Source organism: Vicia villosa, linkage group LG5 (assembly GCF_029867415.1).
Source record: "Vicia villosa cultivar HV-30 ecotype Madison, WI linkage group LG5, Vvil1.0, whole genome shotgun sequence".
Lineage (NCBI taxonomy): Eukaryota > Viridiplantae > Streptophyta > Magnoliopsida > Fabales > Fabaceae > Vicia > Vicia villosa.
Window position 1 is genome coordinate 100,115,629 of NC_081184.1, and position 19,359 is coordinate 100,134,987.

Sequence of the window (19,359 nt, forward strand, 5' to 3'; positions counted from 1 at the left end):
GTCTGTGTTTCGCCATTTCTTCTGTGTCAGCTTCCTCGCAGTCTTCAACTTCCGTCTCTTGGTAAAATTTGTGAGGAAGAACAGATACCACATTACAGTTGAAGTTTATGGATGACACCCCGTCTAAATCGAAATCATTAGTCATCCTATCATCTTCTTTCCAAGGACTAGACTGCATCTTTTCTTCTTCTTTCTCATTTTTAGAACTGAATAACTTGCGTTCTACCGGAGGTTTGCTTGACCTTGCCCCCTGCATTGGGACTTTGGTGCTGCTGGATTCTCCAACCTCCTTTTCCTTGTATTCTTTTTGGGCTTTCTTCATTCTTTGGTGTCTTCTCCATTAAGATCTAGACATTGGGTTTCTTCCTTTGTAATTCTTCAATCTGTACGTCTCTCGATTTGATGCCTGGAACTGCTTTCTATAAGCCATTGCAGTTCGTCCGCCTTGGTTCCAACTTCGCCATTTGTTATTCCCTGCACCAGCTTGTGTCCATCTATCCATGGGTATGTCTGCAGGGAGTTTGAATGTTACCCTTCGAGCTTTAGGATGGGGATTATCAGGCCTTTTTGATGGTGTTCGATTGTCGAACACATACATGTTGGGGTGGAGTCCTTGAGCTTCCCAACCAGTAGTGAATAACACCCTTTCGAATGATTCTGCCATTAGGTTATCATATACTGCCCCACATCTGGGACACATAACGATCTCTGTCTTTGCCTTGTGACATCGAACCAAAAAACTCACCAAGCTTTCTTCTGGCCTTAGATAAACCTTCAGCAATTGGTTTCCTTGCCTCCAATGCCGCTGCATCTTGTTTCATTGGGCCCTTTCATAGTTAGCTTGGACCCTTCGATTCAGCATATCGAGCACCTTGGACATATTAGCATATGTCCAACATTTTTCTCATGACACCTCCAGAGATAATCTTTCAAGCCTCCAATTGCCTGTGGATTTCCATAGTTTCCTTTTTCTCTTTCTTTCACCAGACATTTCTCTAGTTCCTCGATTTCAGATAAAGGTTGCCCAACATTCACCATGTTGACGCCTGTCGGGGGAACTTCGGAAATCCTTATCTGTTGGAGTTTCACTCTGAGGTCTTCAGTGGCCTCACTAGTCTTATCCCTAAGACCTTCAGTGATCTTTGTCTCGAATGACTCTTCAACCTCAGTATTGAAGGTTACATTATTGTTTAGGCTCTCAGTAGCCTGCTTTCCTGTTGAAATCATTTCCCATTCAGCAATGTCAGCTTCAGACACATCCACCATATTGATGTCAACTAGTTCAGCGTAGTTGGTGTCAGCGACATTCAGGGGGTCTGCATCGACCTTCATGTGATTCTTTCCCTTATCAACGAACTTCAAACGTCCATCCTTGATAGCATTTTGAATTAGATCCCTGAAAAGAAAGCACTGTGAGGTTTTATGGCCTAAAAATCCATTATATTTGCAAAAACCTCTTTTCTTCCGCTGTTCCAATGGAGGAACTTTGGAATTTGGAGGCACTATCATTTGGCCATCTTTTACTAGTAAATCAAAGATTTCGTCACATTTAGTGACGTCAAAAGTGTAAGTTTTCTTGGGAAATTTATCATTCTTGTCATTCTCGACAAGATTTTTTCCATTCGAAGGGGTGAGTAATTTACAAGAGTAAGGTGGTGCTTCTTTAAATTCGGCTAAGTTTATTTCGACCTCTTCGAAACTGTATGAATCTTCGAAGGCTTCGCCTTCAGCCTCTTCAGCCTCAATATATGACATTCTCTCCTTCTTATAATTCTTATTTGCTCTGGCCTTTTCGGCTTTCAATCGTTTGACTTGTCGAACTCTGTCTGCCAGTTGGGCCATATCTCTCAAATATTGAGTATCCAATTTCTTTCTAATTGAATAGTCTAAACCACCTGCAGCCATTTCGACTAACTCATGTTCTGGAACAGCTGTGAAGCATCTTGACTTCAGCAAACAGAACCTGTTCAAATAATCATCTATGGGTTCCGTGAATTTCCTCTTAATGCTAGCCAACTCTTTCAAACTTATCTTGGTTTGGCCCATATAAAATTGCTCATGGAACATTCTCTCCAAGTGTCTATGGAATTTGGAGGTAAGGTAGTGAACCATGTGAAAGCATTTTTTGTTAATGAACTAGGGAAATATTTAATTCTCAAGTCTTCGTTGCCTGCTAAATCACCAGCCTCTGTTAAATATCGGGCTATGTGTTCCACAGTCGATTCACTAGTATCCCCTGAAAATTTTGTAAATTTGGGCACTTTGGTACCTCTTGGTAATTTAGTTTGCATAATATACTCCGCTACAGGGGAAGTGTAATTTGGACGTCGGAGTCCAGTATTAAGGCCATTATTGGCCATAATTCTCTCTATCATGGTGGTTAGGTTATTTTTCGTCGCTATATTGTCTCTCCTAACCCTGTGTAATACTTCGTCTGGATGTTCGTTCCTGCCCACTACAACTAACCTAGGTTGTTCCTGGGGAACTTCTTGTTGACCAGTATTGGTCCTTCGATTCTGATCCTCTAAATCTATTACTTGATTTCTTTCAACGGGTACCTGCCTAGGTGGCTGAACTACATCCTGAACCCGTTCTAAGACTGGGTCACCTTCCCGATAGGTAGCCTGATTATTTCTTCTCCTAGTAGATGTTTGAGGGACTCCCATGAAATCTGCCATATGGCCTATTTGTGAAGATATTTTTTGGTATGTTTCTACATTATCCTGGTTAGTCCTGGTAATGTTTGCTACCAAGGGAGAAAAAATCGATCCCATTTCTCTAGCGAGAATACCCACCATATCGTGGTTACTTACGTCCATCTCGTGCCTAAATGTCGCTTGACTGCTGGTAGTCAGTGGAGGCATTTGGCCCGATGGACCTATATTTTGTGCGCTTCGACCTACTGAACCAGCGTTAGGCGAAAATGTCGCCGCATTAGGTTGAGTATATGTAGGTCCTGCACCATGTAATCCTGTCATATATGAAAACGGCATTCCATATGGGTTTCTAGGTCTCCAACCCTCAAATGGTGATGACGATGGTCTTGGGGTTTGTTGTTGATTTGCGAAATTTGCCGCAAAATATGGTATTTCTGTCGTGCTTGTGAAGTGAGGCATGGTGGTCGAACTGGAAACTGGGACTGTTCCTGTTGGCCCTGATGTATTTTTGGGTATGGCTTGGGAACTAACTATAGCCGCAGACCCTGTCGAAGCGGGTATCTCCTGCGCTTGTGACATAGAAGTCGAAACATTTGCAGTACTTGCTGCTATTGTTCCGGACCCTTGTAGGGGATCTTGATTTCCCCTTCCACTGGTCGAATTGACCATTTTCTTGTTGTACCTTCATTTAGGAATCAGTTGTGCACTGTTGGTTAATTTACCGTTCCTAAGGTTCATACAAGGTCTTGATATATTCTAGACAAGAACAAAACAACAAATTAATGACAATCTGTTTGACACGGTCCCACTAGGCGTGCCAATTTGTTTACGGTGATTTCCGGTAAACAACCGTTAGTCCTCCAAACTATAAATATACTTTGGTTACTCGCAGGATCGACTAGATTGATCTTAGGACATAGTCAAATAGTTGTCTTTTGAGATAATTTGGTTCATATTTGTTGGTCTTTTGCGTCGAAACTCGGTTATAGTATGAACACGTAAGTAACTTGCGAAATAAACTAACAAAGAATGTACACAACTGAAATTTAAACTAGTTATAAACGTGAATGTAACTTCGACAAGAACGTAACAAAAATGTAAACTTCAGAAATGTAAAGTGCGGAAATGTAAGGTGCAGAAATGTAAAGTGCGAGAATGTAACGTGCATAAGTATAAAGACTAATCGAAGAACATAAGGAAACTTAAACTACAAGAAAGACTAGGCGAAAAAGTAAAGGGAATTTAAAGATACTTTGATTCTGTAAGTAGAAATACAAACATATTAGATGTGTGGTGTCATACGTACATTTCTCAGCGAACTCTTTCTCTTAACACTTGATACTTGAGTGATTTGTGAGTGATTTGTACAAAATGAACACCCAGGATCCTAATACTAAGACCCTTATTTATACTAATTCGACCCTAATGGTCCTACGCTAACGAAATGCCACGTTGCTCACATGCATACGTTTCGAATCCCTGGGGCGCCATATGTCCTTGTTCGGTTAAACAGAATATTTCGAAATTCAAATCCTCCCGCATGAATCCTCTTTCGATACGTGGCAACGTGATCTTTAACGAGAATGCAACCAAATACTCTAAGCTTCAGTACTCTTTGTATTTCGAGAAACGCTTAAGTCTCAAAGACAATCTATCTCGATTCAGCTTCGATTTCAATTATCTTCATCATAAATAACATCCTCGGACATGGCCATTCAAAAGCCACTTATTCTCGGGAATGGCCATCGAAAGCCATTTTTTCTTCGAACTCTAACTCTTCAAGAAACATTTTCTTCAATCGAAATCTCCAGCTAACAGTAACCAGGAGGAAATAGGGGAATTTGGGATATACTTGCACAAGTAGCTACTGAAAAGGCAGCTGTGTGAGCTGAAGTTGTAGTTGAGTGGTGGCCACCATTTTGCTGTTGATTCATCAATTTGATGATGAGAGTCATAACAGATCCATGTCTAGAGTCAATAATTTGTTGTTGGTTGTCCATTCTTGTGTGGATATTTACTAACTGCGGCTCCAAATTTTGGCTAGCAGCTTGAAATCTCTCATCATTTTGATGGTGAATGTGGATAATGTCATCTTCAATATGAAGATGAGTAGCTTAAATGACATCATCCAAGTCTTTGGATGAAGGGTTCGATGGTTTGGGAGGCATGGATTCGAGAAGAAAGTACGAGATGATAGATTAAAATAGATCTAGGGTTGAAGAAGAGGAGATAAACATAAACAAACTTTTAAACTTTTTCATTAAGTCTCATAATTCTCAATACTACAAAATAAATATATAGGGTTTTCTAACAAAGAACACAAATATTAATGTAGAAAAATTACTAACTGGACTCCTTTTTTCACTAATAAAAATCTTTGAACATAACTAATCTCTTCTTTTTTCTGATGGGCTTATTGGGCTTCAAAATGGACTTCCTAGCACTAACCCTCTAACATCTATTATAACATCTATTATATTACCATGTTTTTTGACAAATAATTCAGTCTTAAAAAAACATAATTCATACTATTTAACATAGTAACTAGTCATCATAATTAGATTACAGTCAGTTATGTTGTTTTATACTAATCAACAAAAATAAATAAAAATCCAAAAGCATACAAAAAAATCTATTGATAATAACAGTAATTTCTTGTTTCATTATCATATAATAACCACAATTTGAGATGTCATGATCTGAGGACTAATCCAACTGTCCAGTTTCCCAGCTTAACTTAGATGCAACTCTTTCGTGTTGTGGAGAATATTCCTATAAAAATAAAATCAAATATTCATATAAATCATTAATCTATAATATTTAATATCTGATGGCAACATTTTATTATATATGTTTTTATTTTACTAATTAATTTTTTTTAAGTAGAAATATTATGTTACCTCCATCTTTTTAACAAGATCTTTTGTTGATGGGGCAGATACAATTATATGTCGAGCTTTAGGGCAAATGAAACCTTCCTCCACAGCTTTGTCAATGAAAGATAACAAAGAATTGTAGTATCCATCTACATTCAACAACCCAACCTTTTTCCAAAAAAAAAAAAAAAACTTAGTTAGTTAATAAATTAATTGCTCCATTAAAAGAGAAGAAATACCATGGAACCTTACTGGTTTATCATGGATGCCAAGTTGAGCCCAAGTTATGACCTCAAGAAGCTCCTCAAGTGTCCCATAGCCACCTTCAAGCACCATCATATTTTTATCTTCTTTTAAAAATAAAATTTAAGAAATCTCTATTTTTTTTTGTTTTAATTTAAATAATATTTTAATAATCTAAATATATATTTTTTATATACAGACGAACAAATTGTTAATAACTACTAAAAATTCACATATATTATTTTGAATATTAAAGTTAATTCAAATTCTGTTAATGACGTCTAATCTAATCATATTGACTTCTGTGAACTGAGATAGGATGTACAGATGAGAAAATAGTAGTTAAGAGAAGAAATAATGGTGGAATGGAACTGACCAGGTAAGGCAATAAAAGCATCAGAATGTTTAGACATTTCAGCTTTTCTTTGATGCATATCTGCTACTGCCTTCACTTCCCCCACTGTCTCTCCACTTATCTGCAATTTCAAAATACAACACAACACCTTTTTGAGATGAATTATCAAAGTATAGTCATCATCATGACTGATTCACAAGTGGGCTCAACTCAACAGGTGGAATTCAAAGATAATATCACAGTCTCTTTCAATATTTGTTGAATCATGTGATATTCCTTAGTTTTAAGCAATATGACATGCTCCATTGATAAAATAAAAATAAAAAAATAGAATATATTTTTAAAATTAAAAGATCTCTAATTTCCCATTGGAGAGGCCAAATCCCAAGAAAATGGGAATCAACCAAAAAAAGGTTTGATAAAAGAATCTACAGAAAGGTATATAGAGTTTGAAGAGAGAGGGACAAAAATATTGAGAAGGAAATGACCCTATATTGCCAGGTGTAATGATAGATAGATAAAGTGTGTAAGAAAAAACCAAAATATGACCTCAAAATAGTAGTAATATGAAAAAGAAAACAAAACTTAATTATGAGATTGTAAAATGGATCCATATCCATTTTATCCTAATTATTTTTTGAGACATGCAATATTTTGGACTCACATTTTTTAACATGATTATTCCGTTTCAATTTTTACAGGTTTTTGTCGACACTGAAATTAACATGAAAATTTATAATTTTTAAATCTAAAAAAATGTGATATCCACATGTTAAGTCAATCTCACATTAATTTTTTCGAGGTGAAATAAAGTTTGAAACCCACACACTCAACAAAATGTGTCCCATCCCGCCTTATAATTTGCAGAATTTTACGAAGCAAATCTAAACCGGGTGGACACATCATGTTTGCCCTCCCCAATCACACTTGTAACTTGAAACCGGCGTCAATAAGAAAATAAGAAAATAAAATAGATTAAGATAATAACAATATAGTAAGGTGGAAATTCATGAAAAGAGAGGATACATAGAATTGAAAAAAGAAAAGCAAAATGAGCATAACATGGTTGAAAAAGAAAGGCCCTCCTTGAAATTCAAAGCATCTATAAAATTCTTTTTGTTCGTTGAATGTGTCGAACTCGACAAGCTTTTAAAAATGGCTTTTAATGATAAGTCCACTCCTCTAAAGTATGTATATTTTGTGTTGGAGCCACTAGAATCGATTAGAATTGATTTTGAATAATTGTCTAGTTAAAAGTGCGTCGAATTTACAGTGATTTATATTTGATATATTTATATAAAATTGAATTGAAAATAAATTTTATTATAAAAACTTACATTTAAATTTAAAAATTATAAATTTTAACTTCAACGAGAATTAATTTTAAAAATACAATCAGTTATTTTTTTAGACCTATGAAAAAACTTCAAAATCATTTTAAAATAAATTCTATACATTTAAAATTATTTTTTACTCTTCAAAAACTAATTAATTAAACAGTTTAATCCTTAAAATTAATACTAAAATATAAACATTACCTCTCTTGGCATTAGTGTCCTTGGAATTACCCTGCAATAATACAATTAAAACATAAATAAATAAGAATAGTAGAAATTGGAAAAAAATTACAAATTATAAAAATGAAATGTTGATTGCTAACCCAATAACATGTCGACCACCATCATAAACAGATTGAGATATCAAACCCATCAAACCAGTGCTGCCTCCTCCATATACCAAATCAATATTTCTTGAGACCTTTTAACACATTTAAAAAAAAAAAAGGGTTTAAAATAACACTTACAATAGTAATTTCCACACACTTTTATTGATCATCAACTTTAAGAAATTGACTAGAGTTCAAATTCCATTTGAAGAAGCATATTCCAAAATATCCATGAATAAAGTTGAGAAACTAAAATAAATTATTAGTTTGTGTATATAATTTGACTTAGTATGAAAGGTAATAATTTCACACTCATATATTATATATATTTCATTAAGCTCATAAGAATTATTAAAGAAATAGAATTAAATTTGATTCTTCAAATTTGCTATGGTCCAATTGAGTCAATATAAAAAATAATATTAAATTAAAATTGACATTTTTATACAAAAGATTAATTAATTCTTTTTTTATATTGACTTATTATGATAAATTAGACTAATTTATTCTCTAAATAAAAATGTCAAAATCTAATTTATTATTATTGGAGCTCAAACAATAAAATAGAAGAAATATCCTCAACAGCATAAAAAGTGCAAATATAAATATTTGTTTCCATTTTTCTTGATGAATTTAAGTAGTTCCATTATGGATGAAAGAAATTATAGGATATTAAGAAATTGTTTAAGGAACAGTTATTAAAAAAAATAAACAAAAAATAAAATAAAAAAACATATATAAAACAAACAAACACATAAAAAAACTAAATATTGTGCGGTTCTAAAATCACATAAACAATTCTTAACAACAAATTTATTGATATTTATTTATAAATCAAAATTGCGGCTGTTTCAACCCTATTTAAAGTAGATGAACGTAAGTGTTTCAATCTTAACAACAAATTTATTGATATTTATAAATCAAAATTGCGGTTTTTTCAACCCTATTTTTTCTTATTTTGTTGCAATATCAAAGTTGGCATCAAAATGGTAACCTCAACTTAGAAGTATAGAAGGATTGACAATTCTTAAAAACAAACAATTTTGTGTATGAGAGTGAGAGAGAGAGAGAGAAGCATTACCAATTCTTTTCCAAGCTCAATAGCAGCATCTTTATAGCTACTCTTATTACCAGGACTACTACCACAAAACACACAAATCCTCTTAAACCTTGATTCTTTCATCTCACTTTCCTCTTCCATCTTTTCTCTTCTTCTCTTGTGTTTTCCAATCCTTCACAAACACCTAGATATATATAAAGGTAGCATTGTATTGTAGAACCATGATACACATACGTGTGTTTTTGTGTTTGTTGTCTACTTTACTATGGTCCCCTTGTTGTACCAGAAAAGATAATAATAATAGTGTAAGAATGGAAATCCGTGGTCCTATGTTAAGATGATTGTGTGGTTTCGTATCATCAAATTGAGTATTGGAATAGGAACCTTAAGATAGTTAGATGATCATCATGAACTCTCTGTCATCATCTTTTTTAATACACTTTCAAATACTTTCTTGTTCAATGTTTGTGTTTGTGTTTGTCTTGTACTACTACTTTTTATAACACTTATTCTTTCTTTTTTCAAATAACAATAATGTATCACAAAAGTATCACTCAAATTTAAATATCATATTTTAAATTATAAAAAAATTTAGAAGAAATTATATATAATACTATAAAATACAAAAATTGAATAAAAATATAATGCAAGCAAATAATAAATTTTTCATTTGGATTAAGGGTGGCAAAAAAAAGATATATATATCTGCATTTTTTTTTATAGTAGATTAAGATTTCCGGCCTATATCCTCTTATATGTTTCTGTCTTGCCCGCTCTATTTTTTTTTTTTGCAGCTCTTTGCTAATATGGATATTAATATAAAATTTTGAATTCGCATTCTCAATTTTGTCTGTTATTCTTATTTATTTTGAATGCGAGATAGGCATACCTATTTGTCATCACAAACTGTAACTATTTGTCATTGCTAGTTTTTTAAAATATGTTGATCTTAATCGATATCAAATGTCTGAATGCATGTACATGAAATATTTTTTTTAATAAGTAATTTTATAAGATATCGCATTAGGGGTGCAACCTTTATAAAGAAACTCTAACGAGAGCTAAAACAGTTTAAAGGTAATTTATACCAATCATAAAAGGAGATCCTAGAAATAGAATCACTACCACCTAACCATCTCCAAGAGTAAAACAAAATATTGGAGATTACCGTTTCAAAGCTATAAGTAGCGTTCTCGAAGATAATAGCATTTCTCAACAACCAAATACACCAAATAATGGCTAACCAAATGGAATTTAATTTAATTCTAATATTGTGTTTCTTCACCTTTTCTTGAATGCAACCGAAACTCTTGAACTCTTCCAAGTTAAACTCCACTTCATCTCCCAACCAATTGTAGACTTTCTCCCACACCGCCTTCGATGTACGGTACAATGAAAGAAGAGGTGAAGCGAAGATTCCGGATGGATGGAACAAAGAACACAATCGAGAGAGGTGAAATTAGAAACCCCCCTATGAAGCAAAAGATCTTTTAAAGGAAGGCTGTCAATAAAGAATCTCCAAGAAAAGATATGGACCTTTTTCGGAACCTTAGACTTCCACATTGTTTCCAACAACTTGATAATGTAGATTGGCCAAGCATTGTCTTTCGCATTAGAAACCAAGCTATTCACACTTGCAACCGAGAAAACACCGGAAGAATTTAGTTTCCAATGAAAAACATCGTTATTCGAAATGGTCGGAGTGATGCTCTCCAAAGAATCTTTTAAGTCCCTAAATTAAAAGTTATACAATTTAAAATTATTTATTACATTGTATCTCATGTGTCAATAAATATTTTAAGTTCTTTATAAGATCTTTATTGTATGAAATTAAATAGATTCCAAGAAAAAAAGTTTATATAAACCAATTGATGAACATATAGAATATCATGAATGAACTTGTTGAAATATCTATAATTGTGTTCACTCTTAATAAACAAAACCATGAGCTAATTTAAAGGCAGCATAAAATTTCTAGCTACACATTTGAAATTAACTCATAAACATGATTTCTATTTAAATTTAATCTATAGTAATGGCCATATATTGAATTTCTTAAGGCAGAGTCAGTTGACAATTGAAAAGTCTTCAAGTTCATGAATGTCATGAACATATGCTAGTGCATTAATCATGATACACTATTTCTAATGAACTTGTGAAACCATTTTGCACCAAGAGATTTGACTTTTCTAACACATCTAGCTTCACTAGGTTAAGTATATTTATCTTGGTTGACTTTTAATTAATCTCTTATTTTGGTTGACTTTTCTAAGCATGTTGACTAACCAACTTGCATTTTCTCTCTAAAAGACACGAAAAATGACATATTTTGACATATAATACAAACAAACTAACACACAATAATGTTGGTGTTTGACAATACATGTGATACTGTAGATTATAATGTTCATGATTCAAATAATTGCACTCTTATACCGTTACTCGCCGACAAGATTCATACATAAGCTCATATAGTCACATGGTGGACATCATATGCCCTATGTGATGTATTATGTATCCTAAACCACCTCCTTCACTAGACAAACTTGATGCATTCCTAAGAAACATTGATTCTTTGTTATAACTAGGATTTCATTTGGACGCAAAATCGGTTACCATTCATATATATATATATATATATATATATATATATATATATATATATATATATATATATATATATATATATATATATATATATATATATATATATATATATATATATATATATATATATATATATATATATATATATATATATATATATATATATATATATATATATATATATATATATATATATATATATATATATATATATATGAGGAGGGATCAAATTACACCCGAAGAGTTACACCACGAGTTACACTCGTTCAATAACTACATCTCGAAATAATATTTTTTAAATTCAACCGTTAGATTGAAACATAATATCATATAGATCATACCTATAAAGTTTGAGCTTAATCTATAATGATTTACTATATCATCAAGATATCCAAAGATTAACGTCAAAATGAGCTTTCATATAACGTTAATTTTGATGTTATTCAATGACATAGTAAATCATTATAGATTAAGCTCAAACTTTATAGGAATGATCTATATGATATTATGTTTCAATCCAACGGTTGAATTTAAAAAATATTATTTCGAGATGTAGTTATTGAACGAGTGTAACTCGTGGTGTAACTCTTCGGGTGTAATTTGATCCCTCCTCTATATATATATATATATATATATATATATATATATATATATATATATATATATATATATATATATATATATATATATATATATATATATATATATATATATATATATATATATATATATATATATATATATATATATATATATATATATATATATATATATATATATATATATATATATATGGCATATCATATGAGAATGCATTTTTTATGTGAGAATGAATCTGAACCCTTAAATTTTAAAATAAATATATATATATATATATATATATATATATATATATATATATATATATATATATATATATATATATATATATATATATATATATATATATATATATATATGGCATATCATATGAGAATGCATTTTTTATGTGAGAATGAATCTGAACCCTTAAATTTTAAAATAAATGGTGGAGATTATGGGTTAATCTTTTTTTTCTCTCTCCTACATCATTTATTTCAAAATATAGGAGAGAGAAAAAAAGATTCACTCATAATCTCCACCATTTATTTTAAAATCCAATGGTTCAGATTCATTCTCACATTCTCATATAAATATGGCATTCTCATATGATATGCCATATATATATATATATATATATATATATATATATATATATATATATATATATATATATATATATATATAGTAATGAATGTATCTAATCTACATAATGGACCAGATACATTCATTACTCAATGAACCTAAAAAAGAAATTTTTGCTTATAAATAAGTATCTGGTCCATTATGTAGATTAGATACATTCATTACTATATATATATATATATATATATATATATATATATATATATATATATATATATATATATGATTTATTCAAATTACTCACAACACCGGAGAACTACCCCATAGAAGAGTACAAGTCAAGGGCCAAGATACATCTAGGCATGGTAACGGGGCGGATCGAAGACGATTTTTACCTCCCCCAAATCCAAACCCGAATCCTCAATCAATCTCTGTTCCCCGCCTCAAATTCAAACGGGGATGGAGAATTAAAACCCAAATTCGTCCTAATCAAGTTCAGGTTGGGTTCCGGTATCCTCGCCCCACCACCATCCATTTAGTAAAATCAACTATTTTAATAAAAATATTTATTTTTTCAAAAATCAATTACATTATAAATAATAAAATAAAACAATCCCAAAATATTTCATACATACATTTCAAATCTTTTTAATGATCAATACAAATCAAATTATCAAAACATTAGCCACATATTTAATAATATAAATTATGAAATATAAATAATAGTTTACATAATGAATTAAACGGTGCGGATTCGGGGGCGGGTTCGGGGTGTGTACTAGTGTCTCCATTACCCGATCCGTCCTCATATTTTATAATTGGGGAAAACCCAAACCCAGCCAAAGTGGGTTTTCCCCGTCAACTTCGGGGAGGGTTCGGGTGGATACATGCGAGTATGGGCTTTATTGCCATGCATAGATACATCTAATGACTCTCTGCATCCCACACTTAGATAATATCGGGTTTCATTATATAAAGGACACACGAGAAGATTTTCAAGTACACAGTTTGAAATTCAAATTTCTTTCACTCTTCTCCTTTACATACTAATTTGAGCGTTGAATTGTCAACCTTACATTTCAGCGTATCCTCCTCCGCATCTGAGATTCATGTCCATCTTCATTCGTCGCAAATATTGATTTTATGATCAATTAAAGTTCTATAGTAGAACAATGGCGTAATTTGTGAGAATCAATTTATGATTCTCGCGTTTTTCAACATCACACATTCTCTATTCGAACAATTGATTTGAAACATCCTTAATTTATCAAATTAGAGTTCTCAAAATCAAACTCTAGATCCATCACATTTGATCTATTCGAGTAGCAAATCAACCTTTATTTTCTAATTTTCCAGATTCATGAATTCCAAACCTTCCAACAACGACTGGATCTAAAAATACTCGTTCCATCGCCTTACGCGAAGCAATTGTTGTTGTCACTCAAGCAACGAGAACTCAACTGTTTCGTTCTCCTCCTCAAGATATTGTAGATCAAGTCTTTGTAGACACTCTATTGCTTCCGGATCTACTCCAACCTCCTTAAGTCAGATGATCTATTTCACTACCTCCGCTCAGACCTCCAATACCATTGTCAACCTCACGACTTGAAAGACTGTGTAGTTTCTAACTACTGCAAGCTAAAATTTATAACAATATTCGACAATAGAATTCACACGAGATATAAGAGAGATTTATTTTCCCTGAAGAAATACTACACAACGCGCCTCCAAGAGGAAACATCGTGCATGAAACCCTTTCAAAGAGAAGTCAAGTTGTCGTTCCTGAGCCGACTGCGTCACGAAGAGGTGAAGCTCCATAATCGTAGAATCACCAAAAGATCAAGAAGAATCAATCTCCTCCTCAAGAGCACATGTGTCAAGTTGTCTTGGTAAGAGTAATCTTCTTCCAAAGGAGACTCCAAGTGTTATTTCGAAGCACATGGACCCAACCTCGACAACAGTCTAGGAGCTGGAGGACTCACCACGCATGACATCCTCTAGGAATCATATTAAGTGATTTCGATAGGCCCTAAAGAGGAAAAAGGCTCAATTGGACATGAAGTGTTTAAAGGACCCACCACCACTTGAGTTGGTCGGATGCACCGCCTTCATAGGCGTAGCTTTTTTTCATCCTTCATTGAATATGCAAATAATGATTATTAAAGTAAGCACGTTGTAAATAGTAGAATTAATGACAAGGGGGAAAAGTACATCTAAAAAATCACCCAAAAAAACCTTCATTTCCTTCTTGGTAGGGGCATCCATTAGAAGGTGGGGTTCAATAAGTTGTCTCAAGCACTTATTTGAAGCTTCATCCTGAGGAGTAACACCCCTAGGGTAACCCAACTTTTGGAGAAATCCACCAGTCGTTTCTTCAGATACAGATCCTCATAAGATAGGTCATTATCTTTGTAGACATATAATCCATTACCCATCAAGAAGTGAACTTTGTTCTATTACTTGGGAAATAGTTTGGTATAACTGCTTCCTGGTCTGGTTCCTACGCCACATACTGTTGCATGAGCCTTTGGAGTGAGAGGGGCGACTAGGAAGAAATAATTTTTTAAAATAATTCAAGACCACCAAGTGCGACGGGTCAACCACCAAGTGATTCAAAACTTCTATTTTAGAGCTATTTAAGGACATTCGAAGACCCAAGATCGAAAAGATAAACTCGTAGAAAGGGATGGCACAATCACTATACTTGCTATAGATTCTCTCATTTACGCCAGAGGTCAATACACCCTAATTTGAAGGTGGACAAAGCTCCATGAATGCTCCGTTAAAACCACTCTCTCAAGTGAAGACAAAAACAATCGAGAAAAATACAAGGTTAACCCAGAAGGCATAAGTATCTTCTTTTGATTTTTGACCCATGATAAGCACTACATTCTTCTAGAACAGAAAGGAAAGCGTTGTAGAAAATGCAAGAAACAGTGAAAGAAATAGAACGTCTCAAAGAAATGTGAAACTGCCTCTTTGAAAATAAATCGTTTGATACTTACTAAAGGGAATAAACCTTATCAATATTCCAGATGATATAATGTTGTACCTTCTACAAATAGTCTTTTTGATTAAGTGTTTCTAATTTTAAGGCTTTTCTAGAGGCCATGAGTGATTATACTTAGGGCATAGAGTAAAACTCATACAAGAATACAAGAATATAAGAAAAACATGATATGCAAAAGAAGGGAATAGAGTAACCTACTTATAATGCTTCTTCTGGCAGTTTGAGCTTGCGAAAGTTATTGGACTTAAAACTTCACACACAAGAAGGGGTGAACTGAAGCGGTAAGAACTCTCTCCAAAAAATATCTTAGCTCAATTTGGTTTAACAAGATAACCAATAACCTCTTGGGATTTTAACATAATGATCTTCTAATCTATGGTTTTAAACGGGATAACCATGAACCTAATGGTGAGTTCATCAATATTAAAGAACTTCAAACTTCAAATGAATAAGGATTTATAATAGCCTTAAGGGAAGTTTAACAATATTAACGATCTTCAACCTAACTAAATATTAGGAACTAATCACACAATCCCCAACCAAAGCTTTTACCAAGTTTAGCTTCAAACCTCATATTTTTATCCCTAAGTGGATTGTGTTCATCCAAGAGGCATAAACAAAATTCTTGAAGAACTTATACCATTCTACCCATCCATAATTACAAAGATAACTCACTCACAAAAGCATTTGGCTATAAGAACTAGTGAGAGAAAGTAAAAAAATGAAAATTGAGAGAGAGAGAGAGAGAGAGAGAGAGAGAGTGTGTGTGTGTGTGTGTGTGTGTGTGTGTGTGTTTGTCAATACAAAAATTGAGTTTTGGATTATGTGAAATGTGAAATGAGGCCTCTATTTATAGGCTTCAAATCTTCCCAAAGAGGAAACCTCATTGATTAAAAAATGATCGTTACTATTAGGCCAATCGATTAAATCATTTAAAGGTAACGACTATGAGTTCTAAAATAGGTAAGAAGTGATATGTATACATTGCAAATCGATTGAGTGCATTAAAACTACTTTTAACTTAAAAAATGTGCCAATATAATCTAGTGACATAATCGATTAGATCAAGTCAAAAAATATTTTTGGCTTTTTGAAGGCTCCCATCTCTATCTATGCAACTTCTTTGTATAATTCATAAGTTTTATTGTTTTCAAAACATTTTTAAAAGGTTATAAATGTGTGTGTGTGTGTGTGTGTGCGTGCGTGTGCTTATAGCCATCAACTTCTATAAAGAAATACTTTTGTGTTTACAAAAGTTTTACTCACTTACTAAATTGGGATAACTTCCTTAAGCATGTGTCTGATGTATTCATTGTGTTGACACTTTGCTTGAGATCTCCCGAGGCTTTGATATAATCTGTTTGTTAACTTTTGTTATTGTCTCAAGCGTTATCATAAAACTTTATCAATCCTTTATTAAACTCGTGGCTTGCATCTTTAACTGCTTAAGTACATTGGTTAATTTTCTTAATGATTTCATCTTTACTATGCTGGATGTTATCTTTTATGATATATTACAATTGAAATCATGTTGCATCTTTATCGTGCTGAATATGTTATTTTGTTCTTCACAGTTGTCATCATGTTGATGTCATCTTTCTTGTCTAATCTTTTTCAGTTCTTCATAGTTGTCATCATCGAAACAAAAACATATTACCTAAAAAGCAAGGTTCCATATTCTCTCTATCGTTTATGATGATAACGCATCTCTCAGGGGAGGTGGTAAAAGAAGAAAGGCAATATATTTTGGAATGATAAATCTCCCCCTGAGTTACATAGAGTGTATACCCCTTGAGAGTATACTTCTCCCCCTTTGTTGAAATCAAAAAGGCGGATAAAATTGCAAATATGTTCTATTCATTTCTAGCATAAAATATCATGGCAAATCAATATAGTAATATCACAACAAGGATAGATCATATGGCATGCTTATGATAAGTGTCAAAATGTCGATATTTTGAGTATACATTTGTGGCACTTATCGATTCTATTCTTATGATTTTTGTAATAAAATCTTAACTTTTGTGTAAAGATGTGCATACTTGTGTTTTTAATTCATTTTTATACCAATTAATAGTTTTCCATTCATTTTATAGGTATTCATGCATCTTTGGAGCATTGAGTAATAAAGACCAAAGGCTAAGCTTCAAGAATGCAAATTCTACCAATTCATCAAAGAATAAGGCTCAAAATATGGATGATAAAAATCATCATTTTGGTTTCCATTCATTCATTATTGGATAGAGCATTTAATAAGCTTTCCAACGCTTCGAACCGGGCGCAATTCGGAGTTACGGTTCTCAACTTATGGCGAAAACAAGATTTCACTTTTGCTGTCAGTCCGCTGAGCGGAGGGGTTCCGCTGAGCGGAGCTCCAGCGGAGAAAATCAGAGTCTGGATGCAATTTTGAGTCTGCTGAGCGGAGGGGGTCCGCTAAGCGGACCTGCTAAGACAGCAACTCGTTAAAAGGGGCAAAAATCACATTTTTAGGTCATGGTTTGGGTATTTTTGAGTCCCAATACCATCATTTTCAGTCTTAGATCAAAATTAGCTTAGAAAACAACTTCGGAGGTTGCATAAGGATGATCGGGGGTGGATTGAGCGTCGAACGGAGCTAACAAACCGGGAGATTTTCGGTTCATTTCTCTTCTTCTTTGTGTATTTCTCTTTGGTTGGGTTTTGTTTGTATATTTACTTGAATCTTATGTATATTTACCGATTATAATGTTATGTTTAACTTGCTTTACAAATCTGCGTTGATATTATCCTGGATTTTTGCTCTATGCTGGGGATTTGGGGTGCTTTAGATATAAACTTCTTGAATCCTTATCTAGGATGATTATCTGTTAGTTTCTGAACTCTAGAGATAGATTTAGAGCTAGCATTCACTATTTGTATCTGTTCTTAATGCTTTCATGTTTGAGCGGCGCGCGAGAGATCGCCGACGCGAGAACACAGATGTTCTCGTAGCTTCGCGTTAGAGATAACCTTAGTTGTGAGATGATCTCGTTTGTGCTCCAGAGATGGACGCTTATGTGAGAGATACGTGATAACATAGATGAGTATCGTAGGTTGAGTATAATGGGTTGGTAAATGTATGTTTGTGAAGAGTGAATATATTTACATTCCTGATAAGTTATTTCTCTTCTAAGAATGTTGTTATACCCCAAAATTTGCCCACATATTTTTCAAGAAAACTCCAATCTGAAAATTAAGGGTCTCATATAATCAGGGATTTTTATTTCAACAAATATCCTGACATATGAAATACTTAGTTTTTAGAATTTTTCGTATACGGTAATTTGGCCTGCAGTTGAATTTATTCTTACGCAAACGCCAAATACTGTTTATTACTTCACACATGCTATTTATTTATTTACAGATAAATAGTACTGACACAATTGGTACAGAGTTAAATCTTTTTGCAGGCGCAGAATCAGGAAACTCAGACTGTACTGGTAACAATTAGATTATTATTATCTTTTGTTTCCCACTAATTTTTGTACTATATTCCATTATTTGCAAAAATCTTTTCAAATCTCTTTTTCAAAAATCAAATCTCTCCTTTTTCCAACACTATCATACTCTTTCTTTCAAATCTTACTTCCACTCAAATTTTCCTTTTGTACGGAATCACATCATTCCCCAACGTCTTTATCCTTCTTTCCATTCTATAAATACCTCTCATTTTCTTCCATAAAATCTCACATCAAATTCCAAT

General features: G+C 32.9%; 1 protein-coding gene across 1 annotated transcript; it reads right to left on the bottom strand.

The window, feature by feature from the left end:
* Positions 1–4,985: 4,985 nt before the first annotated feature.
* Positions 4,986–9,216, bottom strand: LOC131606926 (cytokinin riboside 5'-monophosphate phosphoribohydrolase LOG1-like). Its single transcript, XM_058879010.1, has 7 exons — positions 8,879–9,216; positions 7,792–7,889; positions 7,670–7,700; positions 6,153–6,252; positions 5,786–5,856; positions 5,558–5,701; positions 4,986–5,429 (listed from the first exon to the last, which is right to left on the bottom strand). The coding sequence occupies exons 1-7, from the start codon at positions 8,996–8,998 to the stop codon at positions 5,364–5,366; spliced, it is 630 nt and encodes a 209-aa protein (XP_058734993.1). The 5' UTR covers positions 8,999–9,216; the 3' UTR covers positions 4,986–5,363.
* Between the last annotated feature and the right edge of the window lie 10,143 nt (positions 9,217–19,359).